Source organism: Pectinophora gossypiella, chromosome 13, assembly GCF_024362695.1.
Source record: "Pectinophora gossypiella chromosome 13, ilPecGoss1.1, whole genome shotgun sequence".
Lineage (NCBI taxonomy): Eukaryota > Metazoa > Arthropoda > Insecta > Lepidoptera > Gelechiidae > Pectinophora > Pectinophora gossypiella.
Window position 1 is genome coordinate 6,180,406 of NC_065416.1, and position 27,357 is coordinate 6,207,762.

Consider the following 27,357-nt stretch of genomic DNA (forward strand, 5'->3'; position numbering starts at 1 on the left):
TTAGATTAGATTAGTGATGTAGTACACCACTCAATGGTGTCGATTCAGGCAAGCAGCAACTTAATTTGACAGGACTAAAACAAGCTGAATCTCTTTCTTACGGCACTAATTTAAGACCTGTCAAACTAAAATAAGGTTAAGTTTGTGTCCGCCTGAATAGGCACCACTGACCCCGATTCCTGCAGACACCTCTAATTTTATTACAAGTTATACCAGTCCTTTTCTTATCCGCCGAAAAGGAAAGGGACGGATGGTTGACAACTATATTTTTTTTAAATGAATTAATAACCCGGGCGAATAAAATAGGCATCTCGCTAATATGAAACCCGCTTGATGTCAACTTAATCCTGTCGGGTTATTGACCAATGGAATTTTTTTAAAGGGTTGTTTTAGATTTCTGCCTAAAATTGACGTGTGTTCCATAAATTTTATGCCTATCGATTACTTGTCCCTTTCATTTTCGGCGGATAAGAAAATGACAGGTATAACTTAAAATAAAATTGGATGGTTTTTTGCAGGAATTAGCACCATATCTACACAAACAAAATACAACAACTAGATTATTCTACTCGGAACCTTTGATTATATTCGTTTTAGAAACATCGTATTTTTTAATATTGGAAATATATTGGAAATATAAAAAAAATATTTGTAAATAATATTTAATTCCATAATATACTTTTGGAACAAATATAAAAGAAAACTAGCGAGTTGAATACGACCAATCAAAACTTTTACATAATAGTTGTTTTTACACGGTAGGTAGTACTTATATCAATTGAACTGTAGAAACAAACCCCGACTTTCCCATTCGGTTGCGTTGCTAAGTAATAAAATTCACCACACAAATCTAGCTAAAATTATTGTCATTACGAACTGAGCTACAAACCTTTGCGAATAGCGTTTATATTTACCTACTACATCTAATTTATACCACTTTATAATCTAAGCTTGTGACCAATACGCTTAAAGAATTTGCTAATGTTTTTTATAACAAGAAAGTTCTTTAGGCCAAAACCCGTAAATTAATCCATACCAGGACCCGAGTTGTATCAATAATAAATAATTTTAAGAATTTCAACAGTGTCTAAAATTTTACGTGTCTCATTATTTATATACGTAAGTTTTTACAAATTCGTTACAAAATCTCGGAACCTAAAGTTCATATTTCGACGTCTTACAATGAACATCTCGCAAGCGACTTTTTGAAAAATCACATTCGCGTGTGATTTTTGTAAAACTCACAATATACAGATACGTTAGTTTCAGTCCACGCAAAAAGTAAGTAGTCTTTATATTCATTCACCCAGAATGAAATCGAGAATTTGTTGAATAAAAGCAAACCTAAGTAATTTTTCAAAAAAGCGCTTACTAGATTTTCTCTATAAGGCAACGAGTTACTTTTTAATAGGTACGATATGCATATTTTTTTCTCATCGCGACACTAATTTAATACCTAAAAAGGAACTATATTTCACTAAGTGCATTTATAAACAAGCTACAGCCTGGTAACTTTTGTATGGCGTATATTTTAAATACAACAATTGCACTGTAAGCCGTTCGTAAAAACTAAGGATTAAGCCCCATATATTCGTGTCCAGCTGGACTTTACATATGCAAAGTCCGTTTTTTACTTATCATGTTTACGCTGCACAAACAATATTTCAACTTTCAAACGTAATGTTCTGCATTCTATTAAAATTTTGCCAATTATTTCTGTCTTTTGAGTTTTAAAATTACGCAACATTTTACTAAAGATCTTCTGGTTTGTGTATAGATAACTTTTATGCATTTAAAATTTTCTTTCGATAACAAATAAGACTTAAACAGCAATGGCAAACTTACATTGTTCAGAGCATAATTCAAATTCCTTAATTTCACTAACGGCGCAAACAAATGGAATTGGTCAATAAAACTAATTTTACATTAACAACCAATGCATATTAATAATAAATGCCAAGCATTATTTTTTACCGTTTGTAATACGTAGTTGTAAGTAACTAAATCTATCACCATTAAACAAATTGTCACGATGTAATTATATTAATACCAACGTCCCAAATATAAATGATTACATATTTAAACTATAAATAACCATTTTCAATATTTCAAGCATTTTTTTTATTAATAGAATTCTTAGAAGTTGCAATCCATCACATAACAGATGGGAATAAAACATTAGGGTCCATATTCTGTCTTCTTCTTCTATTGTGTGGGTTGTGAGGTGAAGTACCAACCTCATCAACTCTGGTGTCAGGGTTACTATTGAGCCGCCAAAGGCCCCTGACATGGCTCATGTCACGACTACTTACTTACATCAGTAAGTAGTAACCGGGACCAACGGCTTAACTTATTCTGTGCTAAGTATGAAATAAAGTGTAAAAATGTAAATTAAATGTTTAATTAAAAAGTCAAAGTATTATTTATTTATTTGTAGGCGAAAATAATACTGCTTCTCTCGTCTCTAGATAAGTACCTCATCGTCATCATAAGCACACGACTATATTCCCAATTGGGCTAACCAGAGGTCCATCTATCGTAGAATCAGAATGATTCTGATCAGAATCAGAATGATTCTGATTCGCCTTTTTCTTCTGATTTTATCGCAGGACGAACTAAATACCCGCGCTTCGCCGACCTAGCCCTCAACATATTTGCAACTTTTCAAAATTCTACTGAATGTAATATTATTGTTGTGTTGAATATTCTTATAGTATAGCTACATTTTATTATTATGCAATTCTATTATATAATACACATTTAATATACACTTCTCATCAAAAAAATCGAAACACTTCCGTTTTCATTGTTTCTGTCCGAATTTAACACAAAAAAGAATTCATACGATGAAAAAAAATACATAAATGTATAGCTGGCAGTTTGGCCATTACAGTAATAAGCGAAAATTCTAAATTCAAAATTAGAATTTCATTTGTTTATCTTATAAACGAAATGAATCACTGTTTTAAGACAAATGTGTGTTTAGGGTTGGAGTACATTTAGCGTTTAAAAACTAAAAATTGGCGCCTATCCTTAAACTTTTTGTTTTTTATTTCAATACTGTGACTTTGGGACGTCTGAAAAAAGGTTTTTTTTCTAAAACGTATGGATACTTCGCCCACAGAAGCCGCCCAAGTTGTGGCATTGCTGGATTCTGGCCTTAGTCAGCGTGTTGTGGCTGCAAGACTGCATCTAAGCCTGTCATCTGTTCATAGAGTCTATAAACGTTATCGGGAGACTGGTTTGTTCACGCGCCGTTCAGGATCTGGCAGGAATCGGGTCACTTCTGAGCGAGATGATCGATTTATTGTAACAACTTCTTTAAGAAATCGACGCCTTAACGCTTTTCAACTGCAGCAGCGGCTTCGTGTTGTACGAAGGGTGGCTGTAAGTGACTCTACAATTAGAAGAAGGTTGAAGGATCGTGAACTGGTACCGCATAAGCCAGCAAATGGGCCGAAATTAACTGCAGACCATCGAAGAGCGCGCCTTAACTTTGCACGTGAGCACCTAAATTGGTCATACCTACAGTGGAGCAAAGTTCTCTTTTCTGATGAGTGTAAAATTATGCTGTATGGTAACGACGGAAGGAACAAGGTCTACAGAAGAGACGGAGAACGCTATGCACAATGCTGCATTGAAGAAAAGGTCAGCTATGGTGGCGGTTCGTGGACGGTTTGGGGAGGAATCAGCGCCGACGGTAAGACAGAGCTTGCTTTCGTGTCTGGGCCACGTCTGCCTGCACTAAACTGTCATCGGTACGTCGAAGAGTGTCTCGAGCCTCATGTGATGCCCTATGCACATTTTATTGGCAACGGCTTCATATTCATGCACGACAATGCTAGGGCTCACACCGCGGGCGTCGTACGAGATTATCTTAACGAAGTCGATATCTCTATTATGGAATGGCCAGCAAGAAGCCCGGACATGAATCCCATTGAACATCTGTGGGATGAATTAAAGAGACGAATTCGAGCAAGAGATCCTGCCCCAGAAACACTTAGCCAGCTGCAAGATGCAATCCAAGAGGAATGGGACAATATACCACAGCATGTGATCGTGACTCTCATCCGATCGATGAAGAACCGTATGGAAGCAGTAATTAGAGCTCGGGGAGGGAATACAAGTTATTAAATAAACGTTTTTTAGCTTTTTTTTTCATTTACGTGTGTTGTTTTATCCATTTCCTTTATACTCCATACGGAATAAAAATGACTCATTTAACAAAATACGAAACCTATGAAAAATTCATTTAAATTTAGAACATTAACATTAAGATTTGATAAGCTCATATTACTCACTATTAAACGACATTTAACATTTATTCCTAAATGTACACATTTTTCTGATAATCCTGACAAAACGTAAACTTGCAAGGTGTTTCGATTTTTTTGATGAGAAGTGTATATGCATCTATTGCACTATACATCGATATAAAATTTACAAATTGTACTAATATAAATCACCAATAAAAACATTTACAATACGTCGTTATATAGGAAATATTGAAACGAATACCTATATCACTTACTCTTTAAAATTAGAGCGAGTATATTTATTGTCATCTCTTTCGCACTAATGTTAACACTTACAAGAGTAAATGACACAAATACAAGTTTAATTTGAAACTCGGCTTCTACGATAATACTTACAATTTATCTAAGTATTTCAATTCCAATACAGTTCTATATACTTGTAAAGGAATTCGGTTGAACGTGGCCGCGTTATTGTCTACAAGCTATGGTGTACCGCTTACCAACTAAATGCATAAAATTTGTAACAAACGACCTCTAAAATACGTTCATACATACCATAGATGTTGGATTGTATAGACCCTATTGGTATGAGCAAAGTCACATTTCGGTTTTTTATTCGCGTTATGTTTTTTTTTCACGTTATCATTCGTAAGTACATTATACACATTATTTGATGCACTCTTGATTAAAGCACCAATTTATTGCGTACAGTCATGCCCATAACCTCTATACTACTAACACTTATTTACTCAAAATATCAGCACGGCTACTCGATATTAGTAATGGTATTTGAGTAGGAATTTATCCAAAAAATATACCACAAGAATGTTATAGATACGCGCATAAATGAGAAAAAACTTACAACGTTCATCGACTCTTATTTTTAATTGTCATCTTAGCAATCTCACTATGAAATCTCAATATTTGTGTCAATTGAAATTGGATTTTAGACAAAGAAATGCAAGTATTTTAAACTCTTATTTAATTTATTAACTAGATATACACTTTTGTTCCCCAACAGGAAATAGGCGTGATATTGATGATGCATGTAAACTTTTGTTGTAGGTAAAAAAGGTACATATTCTTGTTTTGAATATCTTATTATACTTCATTGTGCTTTATTTGAATGCAACACGAACTTTTCGAAATTTAAACAATTTAATAAAATAGCATTTTCTTGTAATTTATTGTACCAAAAATTACACTATATATCAAGCCGTTACTTGAATCAGACATCATCAAAAACTCATAAACGTGTGACCGATAAGTCGGTCAGATTGTAAACGTCACTTGTTCTTTATAGTCGGGTATTTATTGAGGCAAAATTACTATTAAGCTTTTATAGTGGTTCGGTGTTCGAGGCAAAATGCCCGTCTTTTATCAAAGACGAGTCGTAAAAAAAATACGACTTTATAATGTCCGTCAGCCATCGCAGGTAGCGCCTACGCAACAACAGATACTCTTTTGTCAAATTATTTATTTCATTTCATTAGGTTTACGTCGAATATTGCAATCAAATGTCTAAAATCCAATTGGGTATGAATTTACGATCGTTGTAACATGCTTTACTGTCACCGAAAGGTGGCGCTGCTTAAAATGTCATGCTTTTAGTTTTTAGAGAACGGAACTATTTTTTCTTTATTAACATTACAACAAGGATAAAAGCGATTACTTATACTAAGTCGTGTTACATTAAAAGTTTCAAAATGCCCTTTAATTATAGTGCCGATTCAGGCAGATAAATTAATTTTATTTTAGTCTGATAGCTCTAAAAATAGTACCGTCCTTCACTAACGACGAGTGCAAGACAGAGATAAAACTAGTTTTAATCAAACTAAATTAAAATTAAGTTGGTGTCTGCAGATCAGTACCATTGTTTGTTTATTTTTGAACCGATTATCACAAGACTTATACCAACTAACAGGACACCACAAGGCCGCCACCATACTTGATCAACTTATCACTTACAATATTGTCATTTTTTCACCGACCGATTTGTAATAGTCACTTTCAACTACACTGATTTGTGACTGAACTGAACTTAAGCCTATAGATTGTCCTTTCTCCTGACGTTAGCCGGTGACCCGGGCAGGTAAGTCTTTAGTCAGTCAATGCTCAAATCGTTGGAGAAGTGGCGAGACAGCTTAGCGACGTCGAGTCCTGTGAAGTCGGTGAAGATGTCGGTGGTAGCCGTGGAAGGCTTGGATCGCCCCGGAGACGTACTGCTAGAAGCCTGCTCGCAAGGGTCTATCGCTACTAACCTGTCCTCTTTACTGCTCACTTCGAACGGCTCTGATATACCTGCGAGAGAAGTTTGGATCTTAACGCTTTCTTAATAGGCTACATTTTACAAGAAAATTATAACTCATTAAAACCATCTAAACAATCTTGTTCAACAAAACACGGGCCTTAATTTAAAATTTGAATTTGGAATTCGGTTTTGCCTGTTTCTCCCAATAAGCTGACCAACCATAAACAGTCTCTGTTAAGTTTTAAGCAAACCAACCTACATGGAACACATCGTTATACGGCCGAGTGAGGTAAATAAATCGATAAGAGTGGCTGACGTAGGCAAAACAGTTTTAACATCGATATTGGTTGAAGTAAACAAACCAGTAGAACCTCGGTGTCCGTAGAAACGACTTACATAAACAGTCTATATTAAGTTGTAAAGCAAGCAAATCTACATTCTACTTACCCAAAACACTTCTAACATCGTTGTTGGGTTGGCTGAAGTATATAAATCGGTAGAAGCCCGGCGTCCGCACGCCGCTGCCGACAGGGAAGCTCAGTGTGATGGTGCGAGGCTGCCCCGCAGCGGTGGGCGCTTGAGGGACACTCACTTTGGCCAGATACTCGTACGCTATGTAGTCGTCTAGGCTGTGGAAATTGGCCTGCGAGAAGAAAAAAAATAGGTTATTCTCAGGCCTGATGTAAATCTTTGGCATATCATTCAAGCAGCGTTCTTGTCTTCTTAAAATAGCTGTAAAGTCCAATGCGAGAGCGGCAGTAGCGGCCGCACGACAGGCATTTTTGTTGAAGGTCGCTAGATGGCATAGATGGTGAAACAACCTTCTCATTTCGGTGTCTTTTGTCGCATCTGTCAGCTAAAATCTAGAACCAAGCTCGATCACCCGAGTGTCCGAAAGTAAAATGATCTGTGATCCAGAGAGCCCCGTTAAGCAGTAGGTCCCGGCTAAGTCCCGGCTACTACTTACCTAAGTATGTAGTCGTTACACGAAGTACGTCAGGGACATAGGTCGGCTCAATAACCAAGGCTGATGAAACTGGTCATTGATGTGACAACCCACATAAGTAAAGACAAGAAAAATATACACTCACGTCATAAATACCAATCCAGTCGTTAGCGTTAACCTCGACATCGGGAGACAGTGTGCACTGCGTTCGGAAGTCAGAGTCGCCAACGTACCAAATCCGACTGATTGGTGCGAACTCTACTGTTTTCTCCGTGTAGTTTGAGAACGCCTGTAGAAAAATATCAATTAGTTTAATATGATGAGTTACAAGAAGAAACGTATGGAAAATAACCCGATGATAAAATTATGTCGATAATTTTTCGGTATAGTTTGTGACGTAATATATATACGAACAGAATTTAAATGATGATTGAATATTATTAGGCAGTAAAACAGAATATTATGACATGATGCTTTCAACATAATTATAAGCAGCCATGCAAAAATAGAACAACATATTTTATCAAACTTATAGATCTAGTTTATTGGTGTACGCTTAGGGACCTCGCATAAGAACGCTACTGCAAGCAAGCAACAAAGTCGAGCGAATATATACGTAATCAAAACACAAAACTCGTATGTAAATAAATTTAAAATTTGAATTTGGAACATCAACATTAAGAATTAAAAACCCACTGTAAAATTACATTTAGGTATTATTTATCCTTACGAATCCTTACGAAATAGTATTTAATTGCGAGGTGTTTTATTTTTTAATGGGCATTGTTTATATATGGCTTCTATTGGAAGAAACGATGAAGTCTTTGCACAAAAATCGATCGCGTGGCATGAGGACTTTTTGTGACGCAAGATCAAAAATCTTTTAAACCAAATTCACCACCAACCAAACCCGTAATATTATAGTTACAAACAAATTAGTACCTGCCCATCAACCAAATCCTTGTCCAATCCATCTACATCAGTTTGTGGTATTGGCATGCTCATCATACTAACAGCACCCGACCCCAGAGACTGGTCACCGGGCGTAGATGATGCGTCAATCGGTGTGCCGTCGGCAGACATTGGAACCATCATCGAGAACATTCTGGCTGATGATCTTGACACTCGCGCTGTATCCCCCACGACCGAGCGGGTGAAGCCGTGGCGGATCTAACATGCAAGCGTGCAAGTGCTATGGTTAGGTACTACATGTGTAAATAACGCTGGCAAAAAATATAGGTGAAAAAAACAAATAGGCTAAGGGACAACCTAGTCAAATGAGATACTTTTATCGAAACTGTCCATTTATATGAAGTTTGTAAAAGAATACAAAACGGTAACGTCAGCCAATAAATATAATCAAAAGTTGTACTCATTGTTGAGTAATTCATAATGGAAATTCTTAAATAAGTCCAAACGGAAAATGAGTTTGATTTTTTTTTTTTCATCTTTGACTAGCTTATATTATATTTCTATATTAATATTTCATTTAATTTTATTTATCACGTTTCAGGTGAACGATGTTCGTAATTTACATTTACGATTTTCGACTTCTTTAAAATTAGAACTAAAGTAATACCTACACTATGATAGGTCATAATGATTATTTATGTATATTTATAATATTACATCCAAAGAAATAAAGCCGATATTTACTGGACTTGGCCCATGCGATTTGAAACTATATTTAGTGAAACAACAAGTAACTCTTTGCTCGTACTACTTTAACGACGTGTTTCGTCAAAATTGGCGAAACGAAGAGCTCAAATTATGACTACCTCATACGTGATAAATCGGCTCGGTCAAGGACTATTTATAAATAGTGTAATGTAAGCCGGTAACTCAATTATCACCAATTCGTGAGCCTTGACAATATACCTTGACCTTACATTCGTAGTAAGAATTTAGACCAGATTTCAAGCTACGCATTCGTAAAGGTCATAATGGCGGATGATATGATATACGAAAGGAATGTATCTGCTATGTACCTGAATGTACCATAAGTGAAATTCAATATAAGTTCATGAAACGGGAGAAATTATAATAATAAAGTGAGCCGCTGTTCTGACGGTCAGAATGGCCGTTGTACATTGTAAATAAACGTATTACGGTATGATACGGTTATATGATATTTAGTAAAGGAATGTACATTCAATACACCATACAAAACATAATCTAAATCAAAATGCGACGCATATATACGCATACATGATGTAGGTAGTATTATGCAAGTTTATTTTTATAGCAACAAAAACTATACTACAACCTTGAAAATTAAATAAACCAGTTCCAATTTCAAATGGCATCAGTGTATTTAGGAGAACAACAGCGTAATTAAATAATTTATTAATATTTAAACTACTTAATACTTTATTCTTCACAATACCATCTCAAATGATGTCAAGTGAAAACGAGGCCTAAAATTTTAGTTAATAATGATTCCGAAAATGGCTCTTTACTCAAGCATTTACGAGCGTGCACCTAAATTCTGACCGTGCCAAGACATATCTATCAAAATCTAGATTTTATTTTGAGACTATATATTACGTTGACCGCGATATGCTTTGCAAGCCATTTAATTAAATGATTGCATAATTTTGCTCTTCGTTTCGTTAGTTTGAATTTCATAATGGATGCAAAGCAAGCCTCTTAAGTAACTTCTATCTTTTTACGCCGAAAACACTGGGCCGATTTGGATGAAAATTGGCACCCAGAAATGAACTTATGGACCAGATTTTCAGAGACAGAACTAGCGGAATAACCAGAGTCCACGCGAAACAAATCGCAAGCGTAAATCTAATTATTACATAAGTTAATTCTACGTTATGTTGGTTTAAAATTACAGAAATCCATGCAAAGCAATCCTCTCAGAGTATTTCTATGTGTTGGCCATGGAAGTAATATCATAACTGGAATGTTCACACGTGTTAAAACTACAAAATGTAAATAGGCGATTCTAAGAAGGTAAATTATTCGTGTGTATTGTAATTTACTACCTTATTTACTGATTTAATACAAAGATTTTCATTAGGTGAAAATATCACTGTAAATACCGTCGCACTAATTGGTGTGGCATTAATCATTAAAGCGAAGAAAACCCTGCCAGAGAAATCAATAAACAATTTGACCTTGAAGTATCGCCCTAAACTTTGTGGCGCAGACACATTCTTTTTTCATTTCTTATAATAGTGATGCGATACAGACGGATTATTGGTAGTGTCTCTTTCTCATTTTCGCAATTTCCTCCTTTTCCCCTTTTATTCCCGCTCTAGGTGGTGTACGTGATAGATTTAAATCCTGTCCTGTGATTGGCTAAAATTTTAAAAAATCGATAATAGTAATCATTTTCAACCTATCAAAATCGTAAGGGTTTTAAATTGTGATAGAGACTTAACTTACACCTCTTACAAAAGGAATGAACTCCTGGGGATTCAAAAGACTACATTGAATCAGTTCATCTAAAAAGCAATATTGCTATTTGACATTTGTTGACATTGCAAACTTACTTTTATATGTGCAAATGTCAAATTGCAATATTGCTTTTTTTAGATGAACTAACGACCTCCGTAATCCAGTGGTTGAGCGTTGAGCTCACGATCCGAACGGGACGGGTTCGAATCCCAGTGGGGACATATCACAAAAATCACTTTGTGATCTCTAGATTGGTTAGACATTACAGGCTGATCATCTGATTGTCCAAAAAGTAATATGATCCGTGCTTCGGAAGGTACGTTAAGCCCGGTCTCGGTTACTACTTACTGATGTAAGTCGTTACATGAGCCATATCAGAGCCATTTGGCGGCTCAATAATAACCCTCACACCAGGGTTGATGAGGTTGGTAATTCATCTCACAACCCACACGAAAGAAGAAGAAGATGAATTGAAACATTGTGGCTTTTTAAGACCCCCTTCAGTTCGAAGTTTTTTATTCGCTTCTGTCAAAACTGTCTACTGTCAAGTTATGATATAACTTCCATGGTTTTAGCGGTGTAATACGAGTGTGTTAGTGAAAGTACTGACCTTGATGTTATACTGCGCGACCACAGGCTTGTGGTCACTCACTGTGTAGTGTGGTAGGTGGTTGTACGATATCAGATCCGCCCGTAGAGTTATATTCTCGTAGTTATTCGCTATCACCTTGTACAGAATCCTGTCTGTCCATGACGGCTTCCTTCTGGAAATGTAAAATAAAAAAATGAAATAACGATGTAATGAACAATAATTAGAATAAGATATTCGGGAGCCGTTGGTCCCGGTTACTACTTACTGATGTAAGTACGTAGTCGTTACTTGAGTCACGTCAGGGGCCTTTGGCGGCTCAATAATAACATTAATAACCCTGACACCAGGGTTGATGAGGTTGGTCATCCACTTCACAACCCACACGATAGAAGAAGAATAAGAGATTTCATTTTTTGGGGTTTTGATTGCGATCGAGTACGAAAGAGAGAGAGAGAGAGAGAGAGAGAGAGAGAGAGAGAGAGAGTGAGTGAGAGGTAGATAAGAGTAGATAAAGATTCTATAAACCTATGATTTCTGATTTCTGACGGATTCGTGTTTGGTGTTTTTTAACATAAGCCGTGTATCCGAACAAAAAGGTAACTCTATCTCGGTCGGGGCCCAGGAGGCCCTAATACCTCTACATTCTACAAAACTTCTTAAACGCACCATCATCTTATTTTTTACAACTTGAGTATAAAAACTCCATTCATTCAGGTACAAAACTAAGAGTACAACAAAAAACTATTCATCAGGTCAAAGACCCTGAAGCTGGCAATGACTTTATTTCTGCTCAGTGACGGTCAAGGAAAAACTAGTGGTGTTATTTGCGAGAAAACTTCACAAATTATGTTTTGCCAGTAACTAAGAGCTCTGACGGTATTATAATTTTTTTATCAAGTCTATTTAAAATATTACAGTAGTGGCATTACATAGAAATCCCCATCCACAAACTACAGGAGCGTGAGCCCCCGATGAGCAAGTGTTGTGTCATCTTTGGAGGATACCCAATGACTCCAAAGGCGTTAAAACTTCTCACCCCTAAGCATATACTACACTATCGTGTGGGGCTTAGAGGTGAACTGTAGCATAAAGATATCACTATAGATCTTGTAAGTCGCAGTGATACAGTGCATGAAATAAGGCCAGCAAATCTCCCAGCTTTGCAGCGCACACAAGGTACATTATAATGCATTTCATATTATATACCAACACTGGACTCTTTGCATGAACAAGCTAATAGTAAAAGAAAATCTAGATTTTTTTTCAATATAATGTCAAATTAGAAAAGCTGGGGGATTAAAATGGCCACATCGAAGCACTTTATCTAAGAAAGCAATATTGCAATTTGACAATTGCGCATATAAATGTGGCCATTTTAACCCCCCTGATCCCACTTAAAGTGTGAATGTGCACAGAAGACTGGACTCTTACAGAAATAGACAGCAATGCTCATTCACAGACACGACCATATCACCACATAAATTATTTAACGTACTTACTTGACATCATAATCATCGGTTCCAATATTGAACTTATAAGTCGGCGGGAATCGTATATCAGGCTCGGAGAACTCCGAGAAAGCTTCCCCAGTTTCCATGACGGCTAACAGCTGATCGTGTTTCAGTAGGTTGGTGTATTTGTCCTTTTCTATCTTCTGTAGTTGTGCAACTATCTCTTCTGACGACGGACTGCTGCCCGTAGGGTGATCCGTTCGGAAGTTTAAGTCGCCGATCCAGAACACGTAGCTGGAAAGAAGATTTGGGTTAATGTATTTTTGGTTGTAAAGTTTAAAGAGGAGAGTTTCTTGTGCCGTTTCTTAGCATAACACGTTACGAAGCGCTAGACGATTTGCGCTGCATCTTTTAAGACATAATACTTTTAAGTATCTAGGTAAGTGATGGGAGAAAACTAAGTGATCGTAATTGATTCTAAGAATATATTTGATATAGATTTTTGAATGATAAGGAGTAAAAAGGCCGACGTAATTCATCTAAAAAAGCCCTATTGCTATTTGACATTTGCGCATATAAAAAATAAATATCAAATAGCAATAATGCTTTTAGATCAATATAATTGGTTCAATGTGTCCTTTTTAGCCCCTAAAGATACTGGAATACTGTACATGGGATGGAACTCTTTATATGTGTCTATAGTAGGCACAATTATGTTGCTGGACAAACGAACCAAAATGTTAAGTACCTATTTGTGTTTTTAGAAAAATAGGTTAACTATGCATCTAATTATTTGATATCGTGTTGTTTACGATGTGATTCCTTTATGTATGTCATTAACAATTGTTGTATTCGACCGCTGTTTATTGTATTGTGGGCCCAGTAGTTTCATTGTGTCTGTTCTAGTATTTTATAAAGCGGCACAATGGATTGGAATCATTGTAAAGACTCATTATCAGACATTAGAAAAGCTATATAACTCAGAATGTTATTCGGGCCTAACCTAACTCAAGTCTTTTCAAATGTCACTGGTAAATGCTATCCAAAAGACTTATATTGGTCAACACATATATGTAGTGGTCGCGACGATATGTGTCAAGAGCTAATGTGAGTATTAATTTTCGGCCATAATTCGGTAGTTTCCTAGGTACAAACGTAAATTATGAAATTCTGATTACTAAATGAAAACAGATTTAAAGGTGACAAAACATTTTTTTTTATTTAACTTATTTTTATGTATTTTAATAAAGAAAAATGTAAGTGCGACATTTTGTCACGTTTTTCTAACACGTCACATGTTGGTTTTTCATACAATTTGCATAGTAATTTCGTGTTTTGATGTTTATTCTAATCCGTGGTTCTAAAATTACCTCTATCTCTTTCTTCCATTAACGTAAGTGAAGGACGGAACTACTTTTAGAGCCGTCTGCTAGAATAAGAACCAATAATAATACCTAATTCAAACTAACTTTACATAGATAAAACGGAGATCGATATTTCCATGGTATAAGAAGACATGGGTGACAGCTAACATTTCAAGGTTAGCCCAGCTGACGTCATCCCACCCTGCGTTGCCATTTCGTAAAAAATAAATTACCTCTTGCAAATTTAATATTTTTATATTTACTTTGTAAGGAAATTTTGAACTTTTAGTAAAAGATTTACTTACAGTTTTAATGATTTTTATTTATGTGACAAGTAATAGTAATTACTTAAATACATTAGTCAGTAATTCACTTAATTTTCAATAATAAAATTTACGTCTTTGAAATGTTGGAGATACCCATTTAGTTGTAATACAGTGGTAACACTTACGTTATCATAGGGCTAGCAATGGCGACTTGTCATAGGATTGAGCATACCCATGTTAACAACACTCACAATGACACGTACCTAGATTATTATCACGTCAACCTGAACAGACATTGATATAGTTTCAAATTCTTGGTACTTTTTGCTATCAGACCACTTATTTATTTCGGTATCTTTGTACCAACAATAGGTGTTAGATAGATACATGATAACGTATCTAGTTTTGAGAATTATACTCATAAATGTCTACTTCCTGGTAATATGTTATATGGGTCGTTCTTCTTTTTTATCGACAATGATCTGTCCTTCGCTCTGATATGCTTTAGAATTTTATTTAATCTTTCCATTGTCCAAAAATATAGTTATCATACTCAAAATACTAGCGAAATACTAATCGGTTCCTCGATTAGTGATTAACGTAGCTTGGTTGTTTTTCACAAATTCTGTGACAGAGTGGTAAATCCAAATGCTGTCTCCGATGAAAAGGGACACGCTGTCACAATATTTTTTGGAATGCGCGTGCAAAAAAAAGTATATCACCAAGATAAAGAGAAACACTAAATAGTCCTCTACAGACCCATCTTTATATGTTTTAAAATATTTATTGCCGTTATAATGTTAAAGATGTTAAATCCGATATATCGAGAAAATGACTTTTTATTGTCGATAAAAAAGAAAAAACCACCCATGTTTATTTCTGATATATTTTACTTATTTATTCAATGGTTTATCAACAGGTTTTCAAAGAAGACTTGCAAATTGTGGCTTTATAGTCAAAACCACTTAAGCGCGTTTCTGAAAAATCACATTCAAATGTGATTAATTATTGTTAATAAAACCTCGCCATGGTCACACTAGTTGCAATCGACATAAAAAAATGTGATTTTTAACCTGTATTGGAATTAATTGATTATTCTGTTGAAGCAATTTATCTAAACAGCAATATTGCAATTTGTCATTTGCTCATATAAAAGTAAATGCGCAATGTCAACAAATACCAAATAGAAAAAAGTTTTTTAAATGCACATTTTACGAAACGTGAAAACAAAATTTTTCTTTGGAGTTTGTATGGAAATACTGTCCTGTGACGTCGTCAATAAATGAGTCAAACGTCGTACTCATTGTTACTTAATTTATAAATAAAATTCGAGAAAAGTCGAAAAGTAAAATGAGACTGATTTTTCATCATCTTATACTGGCTTCTATTTCTTGATTAACATTTTATAATTTATTTTTGACCCAGTCAAATACCCTATTGCATCAGTGTGACGAGATGAGAAGTGTGTCAGGATCGAAGCAAATGGAATTCCGTAGTCTCTGCTCAACCCGGTGGGAAATAGGCGTGAGCTTATGTATGTATGCATCAATGTGGCCTTTTTAGATGATATGCACTTACTCATGATACAAGATGTTGGTGGTCTCTCCGACGTGATAGAAGTGTTGTTTGATGATAGTGTTGTAATCGCTGATGCGCTCTGCTAGCAGGTGTTCGTGCGCTGCCAGGTGGCAGTTCACCAGGCATACGGAACACCCGTATATGTTGAAACGGACGCTCACCGCGCCCTTGTTGCCCTGTAGGTAACAGACAAAGGTATAGATATTAGTGATGTGCCGGATCATTAAAAATGTATATCCGCGGGTACGGATCGTCTTCGCTCGCCGCAACGTCAGGCAGGACACGTTTTAACTTGCATTGCGCGGGTAGTACTTTTGTTTTGGTTATGGTAAAACAATCTGAATACAATTTTATAGTTTTTTTATTTAATAATTCTACTTAATTACCTGAAAAAGATCCGTAAAAGATCCGCGTGAAAAGTAACGGATACGGATACGGATTTTTCTTTTATCTCGGATATCCGCGGATACGGATACGAATATTCGGAACATCACTAATAGATATGCAGGAGCGGATCCCGCTTTTATGTCAGGGGCGAGGGGGGACAATAGGTAGGTAGTTGACAACCTATCTCCTTAGAGAATTAGGTAAAATTACAGTGGTCACCTAACCCAACCTGTCGCCCCGGGGGGGAGGAGGGGATCATGTCATGACACCCATTACACCCCCCCCCCCCCCCCCCCACCCCATTCCGCCTATAGACATGTCATGTTCCAAATACATAACATTTGAACACCGTGGCGGTCCATACTGATACCCGGTTAGCATGTTTCACTAATGAAATGATAATGATGGATTTTTCTGGTTTCACGTCACGAACGGCACATCACTAGTTTTAACTATTATTATGTTTGGATCATTGAAAATTGGTAACACGAGATTTCCTTTCCAGGATTTATGCCCGGTTAATGGCAAGAGGGTCGCCCTTATTACATGCGTGACACTATGTTGTGTTGTGTTTGTTAACTATTTTCGGTGGGCCGTCACTACCGGGTTATACACGGTGAACTGACCAAGAGATGTCTCTAGGTGCCTTCAAAAATCGATCTCTTTTCAACATCCAAGTCCTCTAGATAGATAGGAAACGATATATGAAAACAACATTTTCTTCTTTCAATTTATTCCAACAACGACTTTGCCTACGATTTTTCTTCTACTTCAACCTTAATTTATTTAAATTATATGCAGCATTTATAACGTGCTGTAGCGTAATTATCATGTACGATTATATTTCATTCAGCAATAAAACAGGTTGACATTTGATTTGACGGAGTAGGTAATTGTACTTATTGTGAGAAAAATTCTCACGAGCCACCATTTGCACATTTATAAGGATAACGAGAGGAAAACAAGAGCAGCGTCAGACATAAATTACGCAGATTAATAGTTTAATCTACGTAATTTTTGACTGGATATATAAATATAAAATATATCACGTAAATAGTTTTTCAGCTACCAAGTACCAAGTAATAGAAAATGTTCTGTTTCATAGAGGGCGAATTCCTACCCACTTACAATGTTTATTCTATAACTGTACAAAAAAATACCAAATAATTTTCGTCAAAGATTCACATACCTATGCAATTATAAAAAGTGATCAAAAATTCACCCTTTATGTGATTCTTGATTAAAGAATTTCAAACAGGTATCTCACTCTCAAATTATAGAGAAGTGTCAACCAAATATACGCAGTAAGTAGACACCTAACCTATACACATTTGAAACTTCCTTCAAGGTAAACCGAATAGCCGTTCCGCCGTAGTTGTGTGCCGATTGAGTAAAATGATACGAAATACGAATGCCATAAATAGTTCAAATGACCTAGTTTAACTAAGATTCCTAAACCCACAACCATGTAATACAGCAGCTAAGCTTAGGATAAAACTCAAACACCTATTCAAATAAAAGGCCGAAAAGAATAGTATCCATGCCCTCAAACAGGCTAAAAATAAAACATATCATCGATCCATTTTAGTTCGATGCTGTACCGTGCTGCAAAACAGAATAGCATAGGACTTACGAACCTACGACTGAATACTTCCGATAATAAGGTAGAATACTAACCACTAGGAGATAAAGTCCTAGTGAAACAGTCAAATGTGAATAAATCTATATACCTATATATACAGGGTGGCCCAGAAGTTCAGGATCAAAATGAAAAATTAGATAGAGGGGCTCATTAGCTACCAGAAATACCCCCATGTATGTTCAGCAATTATTTACGGTTTAGGAGATATGCCCCATTTTGTACCTTTTTCTAGATTTTCTACCTTACTTCAGAAATAATCATTTTGTCGCTATCCCTTTCATAATAATTATTTTATTTTACTTCACAACTATGCCTAAGGCTGTGTACCGCTCAATCAAAGATAAATCAAAGTCAAATCAAGTATAAAAAAAAGTTATCGGAAGTCAAAGTGAGAATTTGACCAAAATTGTTACAGTTGTTAATACTTCGCCGAAGAATAATAAACACATTGAGATTGTCATGGACCATGAAAGTATTTCTAAAAACTGCTCCATTTAATAGGCTTTTAGAAACATCCAAAAAAAGTACCCTTAATAAGGGCATAAAACTAAGTAATTAGCCCTCAAAGATTGCAAGACAGACAGATTTGAAGGAAAATTTGACATTCTCATACAATGTAGCTGCTTCTTTCTAATGTTGTTAAAGGTGCTCAAAGACACATTTTCAATTAAAAGTAAATAAAAATCACGCTTATAATCGCTAACAGGGTAGACATAGCAAAAATCCGAAGACAAAACTTGCAGTCACTTTTGGTATTCGTATTTTAATGAAGGTACATAGATTTCAAGGAAAAAGTTATCCCCAAACACTGTTGGTGATTCATACTATTAGATACTAAAATAAAATGTGTCTTTGAGCACCTTTAACAACGTTAGAAAGTAGCAGCTACATTGTATGAGAATGTCAAATTTTCCTTCAAATCTGTCTGTCTTGCAACCTTTGAGGGCTAATTACTTAGTTTTTTGCCCGTATTAAGGGTACTTTTTTTGGATGTTTCTAAAAGCCTATTAAATGGAGCAGTTTTTAGAAATACTTTTAGGGTCCATGACAATCTCATGTGTTTATTATTCTTCGGCGAAGTATTAACAACTGTAACAATTTTGGTCGAATTCTCACTTTGACTTCCGATAACTTTTTTTTTATACTTAATTTGACTTTGATTTATCTTTGATTGAGCGGTACATAGCCTTAGGCATAGTTGTGAAGTAAAATAAAATAATTATTAAGAAAGGGATAGCGACAAAATGATTATTTCTGAAGTAAGGTAGAAAATCTAGAAAAAGGTACAAAATGGGTCATATCTCCTAAACCGTAAATAATTGCTGAACATACATGGGGGTGTTTCTGGTAGCTAATGAGCCCCTCTATCTAATTTTTCATTTTGATCCTGAACTTCTGGGCCAACCTGTATATATATGAAGAAAACTCAAGACGTAGGTAAATATAAACACGCACTGAATGTATATGCAACAATCATGAAAGTTAGTATAAGTATACCTATATGAAGATTGCATATCTAAAGAGCGGAACTGAAACGCGCTATTAAAGTTTTCCTCATCGATCGCATAAATATAAATTTCGACGCAATGCAGATGGGACGTGGTCTTCGGGCGTATCACCATTACCACACCGGAAGGATGATCTTTCCTTTACAACCAATTCTTGATATTTTCTCTTACGAACTATCAGGATATGTAAGGATCGAAACAATTGGAATTCCATAATCTCTACTTACCCCTGTTGGGAAACAGGCGTCAGTTTATGTAAGTCTGTATGTATGAATCTTGTCTTCCCTAAGTTCTGTGTCAGGCGGTTAAGACGATCGGACACTAGATGTTTATTTTGAGATAGAAACAAGTGATGGCTCACCATTAGCCTGTAACAGTCCACTGCTGGACGTAGATTTTATTAAACAAGGAACCACTGACTTCAGTCCATCCTTGCGGGTTTATTCAGTTGCTATCGTCAGGCGACCTAATCAAGAGCCATCCTAACTTATCCGCCGCCGCCACTGTCCTATTTAAACAAGCCATAGCATCACACCGGTATCCCCGAAAAGGAAGGTGTATAGTTCTTACTACAAAGTTCGAGGAGTAGAAACTCCTCGCCAGCTACGTTCAAGTCCCATGCAATAGGAGATAGGCTTATCAACCGGGCACAATGGGGTGCAACCTCGAAACCACGTTGCTCATTTTGCCTTTTTTGCTTTCTTGTATTTCTCAGAAAATATAATGTATTTTTCATTTTCATATCCAAACCTGCAAACAAAAGTCCAAAAAATAAATCTCCTTACCCAAATCCCTCCAAGCCCCGTCTTAGTATACTGCGCCTCAATATCTCTCAGGTGTGTAACGTGCTTCATCTGAGTGTACACCAATAGTAGGATCCCTTGCAGTCGTATGCTCTTGGCTGTGATGTACCCTTGTCTACAGAGGATCTTGTTGAAGGTGGAAGTCCAGGGATCCGTGAACAGAGAATCCATAAGCATATTCTGTGGTTGGGATTTCACCTCTTGGAGTCTGGAAGAAACGTTTTTATTAGTAAAGAGAAAAGTACCTTTTTCTTATCCTATGGGTTGTGAGGTGGATTACCAGCCTCAACAAACCTGGTGTCAGGGTTATTATTGATCCGCCAAAGGCCCCTGACATGGCTCATGTAACGACTAAATACTCACATCAGTAATTAGTAACCGGGACCAACGGCTTAACGTGCCTTCCGAAGCACGGATCATCTTACTTTTGGACAATCAGGTTTGGAATTTGGACAATCAGCCTGTAATGTCCAAAAGTAATGACATTACAGGCTGATCCCTATCACTTTGTGATCCCTATCACAAAGTGATGTTTCTGATTTGTCCCACCGGGATTCGAACCCGGGACCTCCAGATCGTGAGCTCAACGTAACGTACGTAGGGGTGGTTTAGGGCAGATTCATTTATTCAACGCAATTTTCATAGATAAACTTGTTGAAGGTCAATTTAACATTTTAGAATCTACGTCATATATCTCAACTTTTTGTGAATCTCCGTGATATAGTCTCGTCTTGGCATAATTTTACATGAAAATGTTTTTGTTGAGATGGAGCTTACTAAAAAGTGAGCAACCAAACTATTTATTACCAAGTCAGTGGTTTGCTAGTATCAAGAATGATTTCATAAACAATAAATATTTGATAAATGATTAATAGTTGATAGTAGTGATATGACTATATTATACAACCTCAACATACTCTAGTAACCTCAATTTACTTTAACAAACAATCAATTGTGGTTATTATGAGTAGGAAAAGTGTACCTAGTCAGTGTGGGTTTCTCCATATACATATGTCCTACCTAGTGATGGGCAGGGAAAGAAAAAATTGGGTGGGAAAGAAAAAATATCGGGAAAATATGGGAAAATAAAATAAACACCCGAAAAATTCCCGAATCATGGGAAAATATTTTTTATTTAATTATTTTTAATCTTATTATTATTTGTATGTCGTTTCCATGTCTCTGGTCGGGTCTGTCATGGAGTCCCGGACTTTTGGAAGGCGTGCGTGGGGCCGAAGCCAACACGTAGAGGCCCCTTAAGACAATTTACTCAAAATGTGTTGTGACACCAACCGGCGATTATCCCTGTATGCACTTTGGGAGTGCACCCAAAGACAATCCCTGGTTCGTGTAGGACTATTGCAGATTATGGGAACAAAAGGAACTGGGCTATTGGGTTGGGGGTTAGTGAACCTATATACTGGGGCTACTGCACCTGCTCGACCAATGTTAATAACAGAGATACATTGGGCAGGCGGTGACTCGTCACTCACTGGTTGGGCCACCTATCTAGCCGACGCGACTGGACGGCAAGACAGCAACATGGTTGTGAGCATCTCAGGGTGTCAAGAGGTGTACACCGCTTTCTGCGAGGCGGTTTACCCGCCTTACCAACTCGCGACTTATGCATCTTTCACTTCCACCCTGCGAGCGTATAGCTCTAACGCCCCACTCTGGCTGGCCAATGAAGGCAAGCCAGAGGTGAGAGTCCTGCGGCCCCCGCTAAGGTCCACTCCGGCTAGCCAGTACTGTCACCATCTTTGTTGCTCTTCTTTGGACTCTCTCTAGTAGTACAATGTCCTTCCGATAGTAAAGTCTCCATATTTGAAACCCATGTTCTAACAGCGGTCTGACGTAAGTAAGTTTTGTAAAGCCTAAGGAACAATTCCGTATCTATATGATAAAAAGCTTTTCTAATTATGTATAAAAGGGAGTTATCCTTCTTAGTGATTCCAATAATGTGTTCGTCCCACTTTAGATTATGTGTTATCGTTATGCCAAGGTCCTTTTGTTTTTTAACACGCTCGAGAGGTTTTGAGTCAGTGGTGTAACTCAACGTGTGGTGGTTACTGCCAACATGCAACACAGTGCATTTGTCTACGTTTAATGTGATTAGCCAATCTCGGGTCCAAGCAATTACTCTATCAAGATCATCTTGGATTATATTATGGCTAATAAGTGGATTCCCCGTTATTTTCGTGTCATCTGCAAAGAGTGATATATCAGACATGATACCATGTTTAAGATATGTAAGGTAGTTACTGAATAAAATAGGTCCTAACACCGATCCCTGCGGCACACCGCTGAGGACTTTTCTGGGAACAGAGTATGATTCTCCGATGCGCACAGAGAATGTGCGATTTGACAGGAAGTCTTCAATCCACTTCACGACATTGCCTCTGATTCCAAAGGGCTCTAATTTAGCAATCAATGGTGTGACAGGAACTCGATCAAAAGCTTTTTCATAGTCCAAGTAAATAATATCTGTAGGTATTCGTGCCTCCCAATTTCTTGCACAAAACCATGTTGCTCCTCGATGATGACATTCTCTCGTGCCAAAAGCATCCTATATAAAATCGGACATTCCATTCAAAATATATTACAAAGGAGATCATCGGCTTTCCATACTTTGGCCGGCCCAAATTTGATAGTGCCGGTCAGAGAAAAAAAATGTGTCAAACCTTTCGAGTAGATTGTTCTGAACATTTTTTACTATGACACCAGACGTGTATGACCATTAGTTTGGCTTTAATTGGATTTTAAAAATCTCGACTTTTCATACATTTGTAAAAAATAATATTATTATGTCCGTTGGGAAAAAAAGGTATAAGTACAGGCGTATTACAAAGGACCGTTAGAACATTTATTAGTATGGCGCCAAACTTCTATGACCATTATTTGGACTTTCAGTTTTGGTTAATATGTTAAAATGCCGGCCATCGAAAAAAATACGTCGAATCTGTCTAATAGTTGCTTCTCAATATTTTTTAATAAAACCAAACATCTATGACCATTATTTTGACATTATTTTTGGAATTTACGTTTTAGTTTAAATATGAAAAATGCCGACCAGCAAAAATATCACGTTGAGAGTATCGAGTAGATGTCTGTTAACATTTTTTTTATAGCGCCAAACTTGTATGACCATTAGTTTGGCTTTTAGTGTATTTTAAAAATTTTGTTTCTTATTTATTTTGTATGAAAATAAAGTGCTTTGGGTAAAAAATGCGGTACGGCGGATTACAAAGGACCTTTAGAACATTTAATAATCTGGCGCAAAACATTTTTGACCGTTATCTTGACTTTTTATTCGTCTCTCTTTCCGTTTTGGTTCAAATGGGAAAATGTCAGCCAGCGAAACAAAATAAGTCAAATCTTTTGGTAAACGACTTGAACGACGTATTTTTACTATACTACCAAATGACGACTTTGGCTTTTATTGGACTTTTTAAAAAAACTTTTTTTTATACATTTTAACAATGACAACAAGTAGAGCTTTCCCAATGGCTAGTTATTAGTCAGATAAATACTTTGTGTTTTTGTTTTGTGTGTTGTTAGGTGAACTTCTATATTAATACTATCTGAATTTAGATATGACGTTGGCTGTAGTTTTTGCATTCGACTCAACGTTACGGCCTAAGTTTAGGTTGAATTATGGTATTGATTCACCTTGACCGTAAATGGTTACCACCCTCCAAAGATAAGCTTGCCATCTAGTGACGAAACTCGTATATTGGCATGACGTCTGAAGTATCTGTTAGGGAAAACAGGAGTCGGGTAGTTGTACTTTGCAAGTATGCCTATCACAATATCCTGGTGCTACTCGGCCGATAACATAGTAGGTACCTCTATCACCCCACTGTTTATTCCTTGTATACACTTTTCTTTAAAAAAAGTAGTTTCTTAAGCGTGTATCACCATCAGGTAAGGTAGTGGTCAAACGCAAACCTATTTTTCAAAAGACGACCACCATATTACGCCTTTAGCAAGATAGTTCCATTATCACTAGATAAAACTTTTTTTTGATTTTTGGAAAATCGAATTAAGTTCAAAATATTGGTCATAGTCGTTTAATGCCATAGTAATAAACATTCTGACGATCCTTTAAATAACGCGCCTGTTATATTTTATTTTTATACAAAATGAATCAAAAATCAAGTTTTTTTTAAATCCAACAAAAGCCAAACTAATTAATGGTCATACACGTTTTTGTCATAGTGAATAATGTTTACAGGTATCTTCTCGATAGCTTTCACATGTGTTTTTTGCTGACCGGCACTTTTCACACAGAAACTATAACGTAAAGTCCAACAAAAGTCAAAATAATGGTCATAGACGTTTGGTGCCCTAATAATAAATGGTCAAATGGATAAGTTCTAACGGGATATACAAATATTGTTTCATGGCCGGCACTTTACATTTTCACCAAAAATGTATGAAAAATACAGTTTTTTAAAATCGAATAAAACCGAAGATATTGACCCTACAGCTTTGGTGCCATAGTAATAAATGCTCATATAGATAAGATCTAACGGAATATAGCAAAATTATTTTTTGGCCGGCACTTTGACTTCTGGGCGGAAATCCGATGATCTCTTTTAAGTTTTTTAAGAGTTCATACGACACTACGACAGAAGATAAATTGGGCATAAGTAGGCATACATTATATTTAAACGGTCTTTGTTGGAAATCCTTACTTTTAATACAAATATATGGGATAAAAAATATTTTCCCTTGAAATGGGAATTTTTCGGGTTTTTTCCCTCAGAATTGGGAAATTTCCCAAATCGCGGGAATTTTCCGGGTAAGAACCCAACACTAGTCCTACCTAGTAGGAAATATGCTTAATATTATATCATGTATCATTTGTATAGTCTACTCTGGGCGCCTCCCACTCGCGTCAGACAGAGTACTGAGGGGCGGAAGGCAAGAAGGAAACCACTGCCCTATTTTCCCCTAAAAAGTATCATGGAGAATGCTACACCGACAAGAGCGTGGCTTTTAAATTAGTGATGATGTTATGTGAAATTTCAAACTTTGTATCATGAGCTTATGCATGCATAAGCTAGAAAAACCCTCATCTACATAGATAGATAGGCTTACCTGTGATGAATAAATAACTCTTCTATATAAATCCGAGTGCTGGGCATAAGCCTCCTCATTCAACTAGAGGAAGTATGGAACAAAAATGAACGAAAGTAAGATGATTCAGTGTCTTGGAAGGCACTAAGCTACTAGTCGTAAGACACCTCCACCAAACTGCATTATTATTATAAAAAATAATAATAACAAATTCACTGACCCAATTACATAGAAGTCTGGCAGCGGTTTGTTCTTGTTGAACTGTGATGGGAAGTCCAGCAGAGAATTCAGATCCTGACCGGGCGATTTTGTTGCCACATTCCATGTCACCATATAAAACCTACAAAAACAATATATATGTTGATGCTAATACTGCACTCAACCTTAATTTTGAACAGTTGTTAAACTATCCCCGTATGGCTGCACAGCTTTGCCTTTGCCTTCCCCCAAGGGGATAAAGAAGTTTAAAAAACACTATTCCTTTCCTCAAGTCTTATTTGTTAAATAAAGTCTTCCAAATTTGAATTTAGCTATTGCATTGGCAAATAATATTGAAAAAACGGTTCTCATCATATAGTAAGTATAGAAGGATAGTTAGGTTTAAAATTGTCAAATTAAGTTTAAGTTTGTCAGAATCAGCAACATTACGTTGCTAATATATAAAATAAATGTGTGATGTTAAAGCTACAATAGCTATAATTAACAGTACATCTTTTTATCAATAATTAAAACAGATAAGGTCTGATGACCTAGATTTCAATAGCTAGTCAAAACCCTTAATGGAAAACCACAACATTTAAGTACTTTAAAAAAGAAATAGTAGGTAAGTATCTACACTCCTTTTTTTTTTAAGAGAAAAGGTAAGTGTCCAGAATTAATATTGTCCCTTAAGTGTGAATTGTTTGTTCTATGGTCATTGTACAAGTTTGAGACCTCATTTACTAAATTAGTTATTTCAGTCCTTATTGTACCTACATTTTATATGGTAATAATATAAGTTGCTAAATACATCATCTTTTCAACCATAACAGGATAATAAATCACTAATTAACACTTTGATAGGTGCTGTAATGTAGGTATGGACTCAATTTGATAAGAGGTACCAATTTGTTGGATACATTGATACCAATATTATGAAATTGCTTCATCATTAAAGACATTTATTATTGCTGAAATAAACATCTTTAATTCAGCAATAAAGGCAATGAAGAGACACCTCATAACATAAATCTATACAGAAAAATAGCTTAATCACAGCCATTGAACACCATGAGACTCATTCAACATTTACATGAAAAACACCCAACCAATTAAATATTATGTAAGGTTAAACTTCTAGCAGGTCAAATCACAAGAAAAAAATACTGGCATATTTTATTAATATGATACCAATCTCATGTAGCTAAAGAAACCTTGACTTTGACGTCAGACAAAACATAAATAAGTGTAGGTGTACTGTAAGTACCTTTATTTACTTACCTCAAATTATCCATTTTTCCTGATTTCTGTTTATTCTTAGACTATTAGTTAACTTGGTTCACTTTTAAAGTGCCATTTGAGTTACCATTCAAGAAGATAATAAGAATTAATCCAATATACAGTTTACAGGTATATAGATAAGCTGATAAGGTTTAAAAATAGGCGATAACTCGCACAAAGATTGAACTACAACGCTGACGAATTGAGACAGAAAGGAAGTGCGTTTAAGACTTGTGGAACACGTTTTACGCTTACGGTATAGTGTTGAAATAAATACTATTCGTAAAATGGCTTTAGTTAGATAAACACAACACAACCTCTCTCAACCAATACCATTTGTC

The 27,357-nt window shown here is 36.1% G+C and overlaps 1 protein-coding gene across 2 annotated transcripts; it reads right to left on the bottom strand.

The window, feature by feature from the left end:
• LOC126371900 (inositol polyphosphate 5-phosphatase K-like) lies at positions 1-27,357 on the bottom strand. 2 transcript variants are annotated; one of them, XM_050017320.1, is made up of 10 exons: positions 27,017-27,357; positions 25,758-25,877; positions 20,438-20,663; positions 16,116-16,291; positions 12,956-13,201; positions 11,475-11,628; positions 8,396-8,623; positions 7,599-7,742; positions 6,955-7,150; positions 1-6,557 (listed from the first exon to the last, which is right to left on the bottom strand). In XM_050017320.1, exons 1-10 carry the CDS (start codon positions 27,028-27,030, stop codon positions 6,361-6,363), a joined length of 1,701 nt encoding a protein of 566 aa, XP_049873277.1. In that variant the 5' UTR covers positions 27,031-27,357; the 3' UTR covers positions 1-6,360. The 2 variants fall into 2 exon arrangements, with proteins under 2 accessions (XP_049873277.1, XP_049873279.1); XM_050017322.1 differs by lacking the exon at positions 8,396-8,623.

Excerpts from the sequence above, each read along its gene's own strand:
- LOC126371900 (XM_050017320.1), bottom strand. Across the intron at positions 13,202-16,115 it reads ACCAACATCTTGTATCATGA|CTACGTGTTCTGGATCGGCG; the intron begins GTAAGTGCATAT and ends TCTTCTTTCCAG. Across the intron at positions 7,743-8,395 it reads AGGATTTGGTTGATGGGCAG|GCGTTCTCAAACTACACGGA; the intron begins GTACTAATTTGT and ends ATTTTTCTACAG.